At 39.8% G+C, this 12,714-nt stretch overlaps 1 protein-coding gene across 6 annotated transcripts in view; it reads right to left on the bottom strand.

Moving 5' to 3' along the window:
- Positions 1 to 12,714, bottom strand: part of ASPH (aspartate beta-hydroxylase) — a 187,319-nt gene that overhangs the window by 111,696 nt on the left and 62,909 nt on the right. For 4 of the 6 annotated variants that reach the window (XM_070382346.1, XM_070382345.1, XM_070382347.1 and 1 more), the window contains 7 exons: positions 11,091 to 11,162; positions 6,456 to 6,545; positions 6,235 to 6,354; positions 3,368 to 3,400; positions 2,065 to 2,121; positions 1,521 to 1,574; positions 1,037 to 1,069 (listed from right to left, as the gene is read on the bottom strand). In XM_070382346.1, coding sequence (XP_070238447.1) covers positions 1,037 to 1,069; positions 1,521 to 1,574; positions 2,065 to 2,121; positions 3,368 to 3,400; positions 6,235 to 6,354; positions 6,456 to 6,545; positions 11,091 to 11,162 — 459 coding nt within the window. The remainder of the gene's footprint in view (positions 1 to 1,036; positions 1,070 to 1,520; positions 1,575 to 2,064; positions 2,122 to 3,367; positions 3,401 to 6,234; positions 6,355 to 6,455; positions 6,546 to 11,090; positions 11,163 to 12,714) is intronic. The other 2 variants (XM_070382351.1, XM_070382348.1) reach the window with 1 other exon arrangement.

The following is a 12,714-nucleotide window of genomic DNA, read 5'->3' as shown; positions in this document are numbered from 1 at the left end:
CCTCCACGTCCGACTCAAGACCTACACATCTCTTCATCCTTCTTGTTTCACAGAAAGTTATTCTCAAATGGCTTCTTTCCTTCTATGGAGTCATCTTTGAGGATATTGAAATAAGAAGGATCCACTGTTGGCTCTATCATTTCTTAGTCAAATGAACATATGCAAAATTACTTACATTCTCTGAACCTTACTTCTTTCATCTGGGGAGTAGTGAAAACATAACCTACTTCAGGAAGTTTAATGAAAACAGCATGGGAAGTGCTGGGGCAACAAGAGCAGCTGCAATTGCCTAAATCAGAATCTGATGCCAGAACTATTTTCTCTATGCCGCTTTAAGTCCAGAATGGAGTTCTTCCATACCTTTCTCCATGGACAGCAGTCATCTTTATTTAATGAAATTAATTTGCAGAAGCAACTAGAGTAGTTAAACTCTGACTAAAGTAGTCTTCACTTCTCTGAGAGCTCAGTTAGTAAACAATCCTCCTGCAATGCAGGAGACTCTGGTTCAATTCCTGGGTCAGAAAGATCCTCTGGAGAAGGGATAGGCTACCCACTCCAGTATTCTTGGGCTCAGCTGGTAAAGAACCATCTGCAATGCAGGAGACTTGGGTTCGATCTCTGGGCTGGGAAGATCCCCTGGAGAAGGGAAAGGCTACCCACTCCAGTATTCTTATGTAGAGAATTCATGGGTACAGTCCACGTGGTTGCAAAGAGTTGGACACGACTGAGCAACTTTCACTTCACTTCAAAGTAGTCTTCAAGCACAGGACTTATATTTAATTTAAAAACAGCCACAACTATAAAGCAATGAGATTAAATTTTCCTGAAAAATTTGTAACTGCTTCCTAAAGCAATGGCAGAATCACTGGAATGGATAAACCATCTCCCGAAGTAAACTCTGAAAACTACCCATTGATTGGCTCCTTTAAGTTATGGTATTTGTAGCTAAAAGTATCACTCTCCATACTTTACAGTCTAACTCTGAGTAGATTTTAAAAACAAGTAGGTAGCTTAATGTTAAAAAGCATTTTCAAACCTTGTTCATCATAGTCTCGGTAGGTGACATCATCTGCAAAAAAGAGAATAAAACCAAAATAAGTATTACTTGAGTCATTACTTTTTAGTCATTTTAGTGAAAAAGCACAACTAAATCTCCAATACAGATTTCTGTTCCTTTAAACATTTAATGACCGTACAATCAGTGAGAAAGGCCTCTGCCCAAAAACAATGATAGGAAAGGACAGATAAATTATTTTCATAAAAATTTCTCAAATTGGCATAAAGCAAGACATGCAGAAGAAACATTAGGAATTAATATCTTGTTTTATTATGAGGTGGGGGTAGATGAGATGAAATATGAAAGCCTGAAAGTCTTTTTGAACAATCTATGCAAAAAATCCTGTATTAGGCGTTAAAATTATCTTTGACCCATGAAAAGAAAAATCATCATGTTAACAGAGCATTGCAACCATAGAGCCGGAAGTAAGGTTTAAAATCTAATGAAAACATTCATCAGGTACCTGTTTCTTGGTATGTTCTTTCAGCATCATCTACTACTACTGGTTCACTGGAATCTAGAAAGAAAAAACATACACCTTTGCCAAACATGAAAAAACATGCACATTGCTAGACACTACTCTAAACTATTTACAAATTAACTCTAATTCTAACAATTGTGTAAGATAGATATTATTATCATTATTTAATAAAATTTAAGCTGAATAATAGGCCATAATTTCCTCTCAAGTCACAAGGATAGGAAGGAGCAGAATAGAATTTTCACCAAATCTGGCTCCACTATATCACATTGCCTCATTCATTCCCAAACATTCTTGCCAGTATTCTATTAATATTTACAAAATCCCAACAGTGATCTGAAAAAATCTCCTTTTTCCCCATTTCTCCATGTAATATTAAACTATATTCAGATATTTGTATAATACCTGGGCAGCCAAAAATGACTCAAGTATTATAAAGAGATCTCTATTTGAATCAGAGTGAATCATTAACCCTGGGTGGAAACAACCTTGGTCACTGCCTGAAACAGAAACATACATTACAGACCTGGATTTTCCTGCTCATACATCATGTCTTCCATATCTTGACTGTAGGCTGGCGAAGCTATAAATCAGGAAACAATTAGGAAATGACAAATATGTTTCAGAAAAGGATTATGCTTGATATTTAAAACAGGAAAAGCACAATTTCTAGTGGAGACAGAAATCAAATCGAAATGATGCTCAAACTTACATTCATTCATGAAACAAACAGGTACTAACTTGTGCTAAATGCCAAATACAAAGATGAATAAGAAAGTTTCCATCATCAATGTAACTGAACCACAAAATCATGGAGCTATATTCTCATGTAATGAAAATTCAATGACATTCACAGAACAAAAAATGAGGCAGAGACACAGAGGAGTGCAGATGAACCCTCCTCCCAGGCACACAGCAGGCACCGGCACAAGAGAGCCTGAGTGAGGACCCACATTCCTAGCCCCTCACTTGGACTCAGCACCTGAGCACCCCCCGACTACACCACAATTCTCATGTTTATAGACACCTATTGTTGAAACGACATACGTCCTAAATGCCAGCCAACAATATGACGTAGTCCCACAGAAAGAGGGGTCTATTCCAACCCTGGGAGAAAAACTGGCCGACACAGGCTTACTGGAAGACGGTACGTTCGTCTCCAGTGTGGCCATACTTTCTGGGGACACATGATATGAGACAAGACAAAACTCTGACTGTTCTGACTCAGGAATTTAGGACTACAAAACATGTAATTTTACAGCATCTTTTTTTCCAATTATCTTCTTAAAAATTTTTTTTTCTATTTATTTTTATTGAGGTATAGTAGGTTTATAATGTTGTGTTAATTTCTGCTATACAGCAAAGTGATTCAGTATGCATATATATATAAATATATATTCTTGTTTATATATTTCCCACTATGGTTTATCACAGGGTATTAAATATAGTCCCGTGAGCTATACAGCAGGACCTGTTGTTCATCCATTCTATACACAGCAGCTCATATCTGCTAATCCCAAACTCCCACAGTACCTTTTGACTTAATAATTCCACTCCTGGGAATTTATCTTCAGGAAGTAGACTTCAAAAGCACAAAATTATATTCATATATACATGTATCTATATGTAGATATGTACATATATCTATATATATGTGTACATACAAATATATATAATTGTGGTATAACGTATTACATAATAATAATCATTTATTATGTATTATGTGATATTTGATATAAAGTATGATAGTTAATACATAATAATCATTTTATCTCTCTTTTATAGGAAAACATTAATTAAAACAGAATAGTACCAAATTAAAATCTTACCTGTCTCTTCTATATGGTAGCTATCTTCAGTTTCTGAAAATAATAACATTAAATAAAGATTACTACCTTAATAAATAGTACATTTATGTATTTTATATGTACATTCTGGATGAATGTTTATCATTGATTTTATTTTGAAAGCAAATAGGTACTAAAACAAACCATGAAAATATCAATAAACATCTGCTAAATATCTTTCACCAGAACTACATTTAGAAATGCCTCACATATTTTTCTTAGAGGATCCACTTAACAACCCCACAAAGATGACAAACACTGTAACTTGAGCTAAAAAGGGAGGGTGATTTAGTCAGAGTAAAGACGGGCTTCCCACGTGGTGAGCGTGGTAAAGAATCTGCCTGCCAATGCAGGAGATGCAAGAGATGGAGGGTTCAATCTCTGGATCAGGAAGATCCTCTGAAATAGGAAATGGCAATCCACTCCAGTATTCTTGCCTGGAAAATTCCATGGACAGAGGAGCCTGGTGGACTATAGTCCATGGGGCCATAAAGAGTTGGACACGACTGTTCTCACAACACAGTGACAAAGGCTGTGTCCACATCTCAACCCCCTTGGCCAATCTATTTTCTAGACATGTCCTGCCATTTTCAGAAGCAAAAGTACAGTCTCTATATGGAAACACAAAGGCAGAACCAAGGGACTATAGATGTTTGGGGAGCTGAAAGGTCAATGTGTCGATACTTTCATCTACATACCTCTGATGGCCAAGTGCTGCCACTCACATGACCTCTGTTAATTTAACAGCTATATGGACATAAGTATTTGTAATTTCTGAAGACTCATAACAAGCAACTTTTACGTTCAAACTGAATCTATGTCCCAATTAAAAATTAGGTCAGAAAATAAAGTTTCTTCAATTTATAAATTTTTTACAAGTGTTTCTGCCCACTCTTGATCTATACCTCCTAACCTCAAAAATATCAAATTCCTTATGTTTCTGATTATTTGAGTGTCTTGATTCAAACTTGTTGTATAAGCATCATCTAGAATATCAACTGTCAATCTTACTTAGTTATTCTGGCCAAAGATGGGAAGGAGCAAGACATTCCTGGGAAATGATGAAATCATTTCATCAGCATTCCTACTCAGAAATGTTTTCCCATAGAAATCATGATATTTATGATATCAGAAGGTCTGAAGCTCAAAAGCTAGTCTGTAAATGTGTATTTTCAATGCACAACACAAGTGAGATCATACACATGTTGAAAAGCATTTTGAACTTAAATTTTCCTCCCAAATTATGCATCTGATACAATTCTGTAGGTTGGTATGGAAACCAAATCATCACTTACGGTGTTATTTCTGTGGAAAAGTGTATTATCTGCTCAACAACAGGCATGAACACAAGCTTTTGGAAATACATTTATTCATAAATTAGGAGCTGTTTGCTTCTCAAGTAAGTTCCCCAATATGTTAAACATTGTGAGAAGTAGATCTATTTAATTCCTCGTAAGGTTTATGCTTTAAAATAGTCCCTGCAACCATTTACCAACAGCATTGTCTGGAGGCTACCTATTCACTCAGTTCTTGTATGGCCTGGACAAGTCCCATGAGCTCTACTCTCTAGCTGTGCTGCACGGGCTTCCCATTGCAGTGGCTTCTCCGGTTGCAGAGCACAGGCTCTAGGGCACATGGGCTTCTGCAGTTGCAGCTCTCGGGCTCCAGAGCGCAGGCTTCAGTAATTGTGGCCCATGAGCTTAGTTGCTCTGGAGCATGTGGGATCTTCCCAATCCAGGGATTGAACCTGTGTCTCCAGCATTGGCAGGTGGATTCTTAACCACTGAACCACCAGAAAGTCCCTCTTGCATCACTCTTTAGAGATAAAACATCTCTCTTAAAAAACAATGTTTCCTTCATACTCATTTTAAGTATAATATGATATACAATTTGAATATTTTCAAATAACAAAAACCAGAGTACAAACATGTGGCTTAAAATCATTTAAGAATTCATTAATGTCTCAAAGGACTACTTTAAGAAGAGTACAGAGAACAGACTCCAAAAGAACAAAGCATGTGGACTTAATTTAGCAGGGTTCTAAATGACCATGGCAGCCTCATATTAAAACAGAACAGAGCAATAAGTATATGAATGAAAAGTTTTCCATACGTCAGTAGTGAATAGCTACCATTCTAACTGGCCTAATGCAAACAGTACAAAGTAAATGACTCAAATGATACTTACATAGCTAGCATTTAATTTAAAATATTGATACATGCAAACCAATCAACACGAAGTTTGGTCCATATGTAGACTACATGGGGCCTGCCTCCTGATTTTCCAAATAAAATTTTACTGGAACACAGACACACTTACTCAACTGGGCATTGTCCAGGGCTGCTTCTGCCCCATGGCAACAGAACTGAGAAGTTGCGATAGAGGTTTTACGGTCTGCAAAGCCTAAAATAATGACCAGCTGGCCATTTACGAAAAAGAAAGGTTTGCCAATGCCTAGGTTACAAATTGCATTCTACCCACTGTAGTCACAGAGTTCATTTTAGATCAAGACCTTTGGTAGATTATTAAGGTCAGTATTTCATCAGTTGCTTGAGTATCTTATAACAAATGGTATTCCAGGATGGAGAGTCCAGTAATTGTACTGAAGGATTTCATTTATATCCTATAAAAAATGCATAAATTCTCAGAATTCCTACTGTGCTTTGAATTAAAAAACTGGGACATCTATTTATTTTAGGGAAAAGACTCATTTTATTGGTTTTTAGCTTCAAGTGAAAGAAAAAAAACTTTAGATAAAAGTTAAATATTGGTTTTAAAAAACTTCAACAATCCTAATTACCAATGACTCATTGTGCTTTATTCAGAAACCAAACACAAAAGTGTTCTACCTTCATGAACGGCTCCAGTTCCCATGGGTTCGAATCTGTCATCTGCATCACTTCCTACAAAGACACGGTCGTCGGGTTGCAGCTCTTCTGCTGGTCCTGGTTCTTGGTGCAGGTTCTCTCCTTGAACAACAATAATGAACAAAGTGACACAGGTCTACGCCAAGGGCCCCTGGCAGCAGCCAACACAAACACCAACGGCCCGTCTGCAAGGCTGCACGTACCCGCTGCAGCTGCTGGGCACACCCTGCCCCTCCTCCGGGCCACTGCACACGCCAAAGCTCTGTCCTCTCTCTGGCCAAAGGCTAGTTCACCTGAGGGGGCAACAGGTCTTCTTTCACTAGAACACCAAGGATGGGACCTCACTTATTTTAGTGGCTCTGTCTGCCCAGCACCTGGGGCTATGATTAGCCATGAGAAGTTCTCAATCCATATTTCCTAAGTGAATAAATACATTCAGAATTCTTACTACATTTGCCTCTTCAATGATCAGTAGATCAAAGATCACCTTGTGATCTTCCACTGAGAACTGACATAAAATTCCACGTAACAGTTTTAGACAACTCTATGTAAATGTTCTACTGCAAAGAACAGCCGACCACCAGCTAAACCACATGTGAGGTCATCAGCATTAGGTCAGATGCATTACTCTTTGCTTCTAAAGGTTTCTGTGTTTAGCCTTTAAGTTATGTCAAGATGCTCATTTTCTGTTGTGAGACTGGCATGATATACGTAACCATTTCTCTTGCCTTGTGTAGATACTGGACATGCTGTGTGACTCCACTGCAGCGTGGGTTCGCTGGTCACTGTGGTCTGAGACATCCTCCCAGTAGTAACTTGACATGGCCTCATGCAGAGGATTTCCCACATATATCATTCTAACCAGAGAACTCAAGTGAGCCCGACGACGGTGTGCAGTGCAGTACCACTCTAGGAATCAGACCATCTAGGTCCACCTGTACCGGCTGTGCGTGACCCTGGGCCAGTTACTTAACTGCTTTGGGCCTAAGATTTCTCTTCTGAAAAAAAGGAATAAGAGTACCTACTCATAGCATTGTTATGAGGACTGAAGGGCTTAGAAAAATGCCTGCTGCTACTGCTAAGTCACTTCAGTCGTGTCCGACTCTGTGCGACCCCATAGACGGCAGCCCATCAGGCCTCCCCGCCCCTGGAATTCTCTAGGCAAGAACACTGGAGTGGGTTGCCATTTCCTTCTCCAATGCATGAAAGTGAAAAGTGAAAGTGAAGTTGCTCAGTCGTGTCCGACTCTTCGCAACCCCATGGACTGCAGCCTACCAGGCTCCTCTGTCCATGGGATTTTCTAGGCAAAAGTACTGGAGTGGGGTGCCATTGCCTTCTCCGAGAAAAATGCCTGGCCCATAATAAATAAGGGCTTCCCCTGGTAGCTCAGTTGGTAAAGAATCTGCCTACAAACCAGGAGACCCCAGTTCAATTCCTGGGTTGGGAAGATCCACTGGAGAAGGGATAGGCTACCCACTCCAGTACTCTTGGGCTTCCTTGGTGGCTCGGCTGGTAAAGACCTGCCTGCAATGCAGGAGACCTGGGTTCAATCCCTGGGTTGGGAAGATCCCCTGGAGAAGGGAAAGGCTACTCTCTCCAGTATTCTGGCCTGGAGAATTCCATGGACTATATAAAAAGAGTCTGACATGACTGAACAACTTTCACTTTCACTATAATAAGTACATTTTATTGTTGCTGTGCAGCTGCTGTTAATATTTACCATCATCGTCACCACAGTGGTAACAATGATACAATTCCACTGCTACTGAACTTTCCTCCCCAAGTGCAGCACGGTGTTCTTGGTCACTTTACTCGATGAGTTCCTAGTCACTTTAGGCACCTGGTGCGGCCCAGTGCTGCAAGCGGGCCGTTAGGCCCTTTTACGTTGACGCTGCTTGTTTTCGGTCTTCTCATCACAGCCTCCCATCTTGTTTCTCACTTCAGATCTTCTGCTTCTCAGCACACCGATCAATTTTTCCTGTCACTAACTGTATGACTCTTTTTTTCTTCTAGTCATGTTCCTTATTTATTTATTCAGTGTAATTTCACAGGGTTTACGTGGGCAGAGCTGAGCTCTCTCGCCCATCTATTCAACAGAAGCGCCTGTTTTCAGCAGAAACACCACACACCGTCTGAGTGTCTCCATGACCCAGGGACAGCCCGCCATGAGGAAAACTGTCTCCTGAAAGCTCACGAGACCTCATCAGAGGCATGGCCAGTGCCCTCTGCAACTGCCGCCCCAACACTATGAGGGAGCAATTATCCAACTTTGAAGGGTGAAGGGCTTGAGGAACTGTGTTAAAGCCACACAGCTAATAAAAGTAACTGCAGGACCAGAACGCGACGGTGAAACATAGAAGGATGGGGACAGAGAGTCTACGTTAGAGACAGCGTCAAGGAGGCAAGCGTGACCTGATAAGATGTGAAGACTGGAACACACACACAAACATACTAACAGAAGACAGAACAAGTCAAAGGTCCTAGGGCAGAGACAGGCCTGGCGATTACAGAGAAAAGAGAGGCCAACTAGGCTCGAGAAAAGTGATCAAGGGGAGAGAGATCAGCCCACAGTAGGCCTGGCCACATCAAACATTGGGTGCAGAGGAGCAAAGATTGAAGCAAAGACCCAAGGGGATGGAAGAGGGGATGGTGGTACTGACACTGCAGAAGTCAGAATACATTTTGGAGGCAAAGCTGAAGGGATTTGCTGATGGATGATGCATGAGAGGGGAAGAGGAGAAAGAAATCAAGGAAAACCCCCAGAATTTTAGCTTCGGCAACTGAATGGATAAAGAGACCACTAACTAGAATGTAAAACATTTATGTAAAATATAAAACTGGAATAAAACATTTTTTTTTCGGTGGAGCTGTGAGATGGAGAGGAATCAAGAATTCAATTTTAGGAACATTTTGAGTCTAAGATATCCATAAAACATGCATATAGAGATAAGAATAGTTATCTTATCTCTAGTTAGTCAGTTATTCAATTAGGTAAGTCCAGGAGCTTAGATGAGAGATCAGGGCTGCAGATATATATTCAGTAGTATTTAAAGCCACGGTCTGTGGTTTCCTGAGGAGAAAGTCTTGACAAAGAACAGATTCAGGGAATCCAGGTGCTAGCCTGGCTCCCTTCCTCCAGTGTCTGGCTTCCTGCATGTCCAGAGGTCCACCATGCCCACGACTTCCTTCTCCTCCAACCTTGGCTGAAACTTACTTTGATCAACCATCTCGACTCACTCAGATCCCCAGTACAATCTCCGTGTCCCATCTTCCTACTGACAATTCCTCCACCTCATTTTCCACTGCAGACAGAATACACAACACTCCTTCACACCCTCCAATGTTTTCAACTTCTCTTAGGATCAAGTAAAAACATTCCTTCCCCTACCTCTCCACCTGCGTTCAGGCCTTTTTGGTCCCTGGACTTTCAGACATGCCATGCCCTCTACTTAAAACTTTGCTGACAACCTTTGACTGGCAAAGCATTGTACCATCCTCCAGCTCCTAAATCAAAATGTCATTTCCTCCAGGAAGCCCCTGGTGACCCCAAAGTCTGAGTAAGTCCCACACAGCATCATGTATTTCACCATCACAGCACTTACCTCATCATATTGAAATCAACCATGTGCTGAGATTGTATCATCCTTGGCTTAGGTTAAAGTTGAAATTAAAAAAAAAAAGATGTAGGAAAGGAAAGCCTGTGTTTGATCACATGGGCAGGTGAAGTAGCTTCTCTAGCTGAGAAGAAATGGTACTAAAAGGACACAGGCTCCTAGACCCCTACTAGCCAAGGGCAAAACCCTCAAACTCAGACAGAGCTGGTCTCCCCAGTGGAGCACAGATGGAGCCTGATGGATGCTTTTATACTTAACCTCAAAATACCCAAGATGGACTAAGATACTTTAGCCGGCCTTCAAAAGCCCAATTTAAATGATGGGAAATTGTTTGTTTTTAAGAAACATAATTTTTTTACTGTAGGGCCACCTTCAGCTCACGCCAACACACTAAAAGTATCAGGACACCACGTGTTCTGCTCTCTTCAAAACCCTCCTGTTACATTTTGGTGTGGTGCGTGTGTGCAAAGTCGCTTCAGTCGTGTCTGACTCTTTGAGACCCCATGGACTGTAGCCCCCAGGCTCCTCTGTCTGTGGGATTCTCCAGGCAAGAATACTGGAGTGGGTTGCCATGCACTCCTCCAGGGGTCTTCCCTACCCAGGGATGAAACCTGCAGCTCTTAAGTCTCCTGCATTGGCAGGTGGGGTCTTTACCATTAGAGCCACCTGGGAAACCCTTTGGGGGGTTCTGTGTTTTTATCAATGGATGAGTCAAGAAACAGTCTTAGCAAATCTGAAAACATTGGTTTCTAGAGTACCATTTAATATTCTCCATACAGAACTTAAACTTTTTAGATGTAAGAGCTAGAGAAATGCTTTACATTCTCTAAGTAAACTGCATGTTTGAGTCTGCTCTACGTAATTAAAAGTTTCTTTTTGCTCTGGTGGCCACACAAGCAGTCAGTATAATTTGAGGGTTGAAAACAGTTCCCAGAGAGCTTGTTATAGTTTACCTGGTTCTCTTCTATTTCCCTCCTCCTGTTGCTAATGTTATTTGTTCTTGATGTATCATTGGTCACGCTATCATTGGTCTCCATTTGTTTATTCTCTTAACAATAAAATGGGGCAAAATAAAACTAGTGCTGTGTTATTTTAAAAACACTTGTCCTCTAATAACTTTTAAAAGCCCGCTCAATTAATACTTAAATTTTAAAATAATATCCAAGTCGTTTTATGCAGTTAACCATCATTTTAGTAATACATGAAACATATTTTAATTCATACCAGGTTCTGAGTATACTGTTTCATCAAGTGACTGAACTTGTTCATATACTTCATCTTCAATATTCTGACGTCCTAAAATAATTAAAACATAACTAAGTTAAGTGTTGGTCACTCAGTTGTGTCCAACCCTTTGCGACCCCATGAACTGCAGCCCACCAGGTTCCTCGATTGATGAGTAGGGGTCAAGGAGGGCAGCTATTTTATTGTGTTTTTAATGAGAGGTATGTACCTCTGTTATAGACTAGGTAGTTAGAGAAGACAGAAGGTAGAGACTCAAATAAGAGGAAAGTTGGGAAGGTAACATTTAAACCAAATCAAATATCACCAAGAAGTTGAAAAGGATATGAGCTGATAACAAACTGAAGGGTTTGGAAGTTTGGGACAGGTTATCAGTAATATGCAAAGAGTAATATTAACAAAGAATAAAAAAAGGAAGAGGGAAAGCAAATGGTACATTTCAAAGTAAGTACCAGCTTTGAAAAACAAGGTTTTTAAAAATTAAATTAGTACAAAGTAAAATTTAAGGTGCTAAATTCAAATACGCATTTAAATTCTGAAAAAAAAAAAAAGGAAAAAAATAATCACTCTTGCTGCAAAGTCAAGGCATGATTACGGCAATTGTACAGGAATGTGAGAGACAGGAACTTCTCCTGGGATTATTTGAACAACAAAAACTGACAGCAACATTTTGATCTTTACTAAAAGGAAGAAAGGTAAACCAAACCAAACTACCAATATATAGTGATAAAATCCACACAACTACCATCTGGATTCAGTGGCTAAATCGCTGGTAAAAATGCAGTGTCATACCTAACATTTTCAATAGGTGGCAAAATGAAACCAAATCTTTTGAGAACTAGAGTAAAAGAAAATGTGCAGAAATAGTACTTCGTAATAAAAACCAAAGCATCAATAGGAAATGAGAGTAATGGAATCAGACTTCATTTACCAATTTATTAAGAGATTTCAGGAGTTTTTATCATATGGGTCACTGGTCCTTGAGTGACTGAGGAAATACTTGAATTCATGTGTGAATTTATGTAGATCTAAACAGGCTTCACAGATGATCCCAGGGAGTCCTGGGAAGAATTTCACTGTAGACAGGAGACTCATGTTAAAAAGACTGGGAGCCCAATAGACCTACTTCATTAAATAATATGACAGAAGAGGGCAAAACTAAATGTCCAAGACCTGTCTAATTTTACTTTCAATATAATATGGCACAGATATCCTGGACTTGGAATCAAGAAACACAGCACTTAGTTCATGATGTTTCAAATATGGTCTCAGACAAGGAGAAGCCTTCTGTGTCTGGACTCTTAATCTCAAAAATTAAAATGATCCTGTGTGGATTTTTTCTAGGAAAAAAAAAAAAGAGAGAAAGAGAGTTTACTATAAAATTTCAGAAGACAAGAAGAAAAAGGTTTGGGTTGGCCCACCAAACCCCTGAAAGTCTGTTCAGGTTTTTCTGTAACATCTAATGGGAAAATGGAACGAGTTTTTTGGCTAACCCAGTTATTTCATTATTCTGCGATCATTGCAAAACAAAATCATGGATAAGACAGGACTCTGGAAGCTGCTACCTTTGGGTACCTGGGATGCAACTAGGTATGTTTGGTCAGAA

Source organism: Bos mutus, chromosome 14 (assembly GCF_027580195.1).
Source record: "Bos mutus isolate GX-2022 chromosome 14, NWIPB_WYAK_1.1, whole genome shotgun sequence".
Taxonomy (NCBI): Eukaryota; Metazoa; Chordata; class Mammalia; order Artiodactyla; family Bovidae; genus Bos; species Bos mutus.
This window is presented reverse-complemented; position numbering and strand designations above follow the sequence as displayed.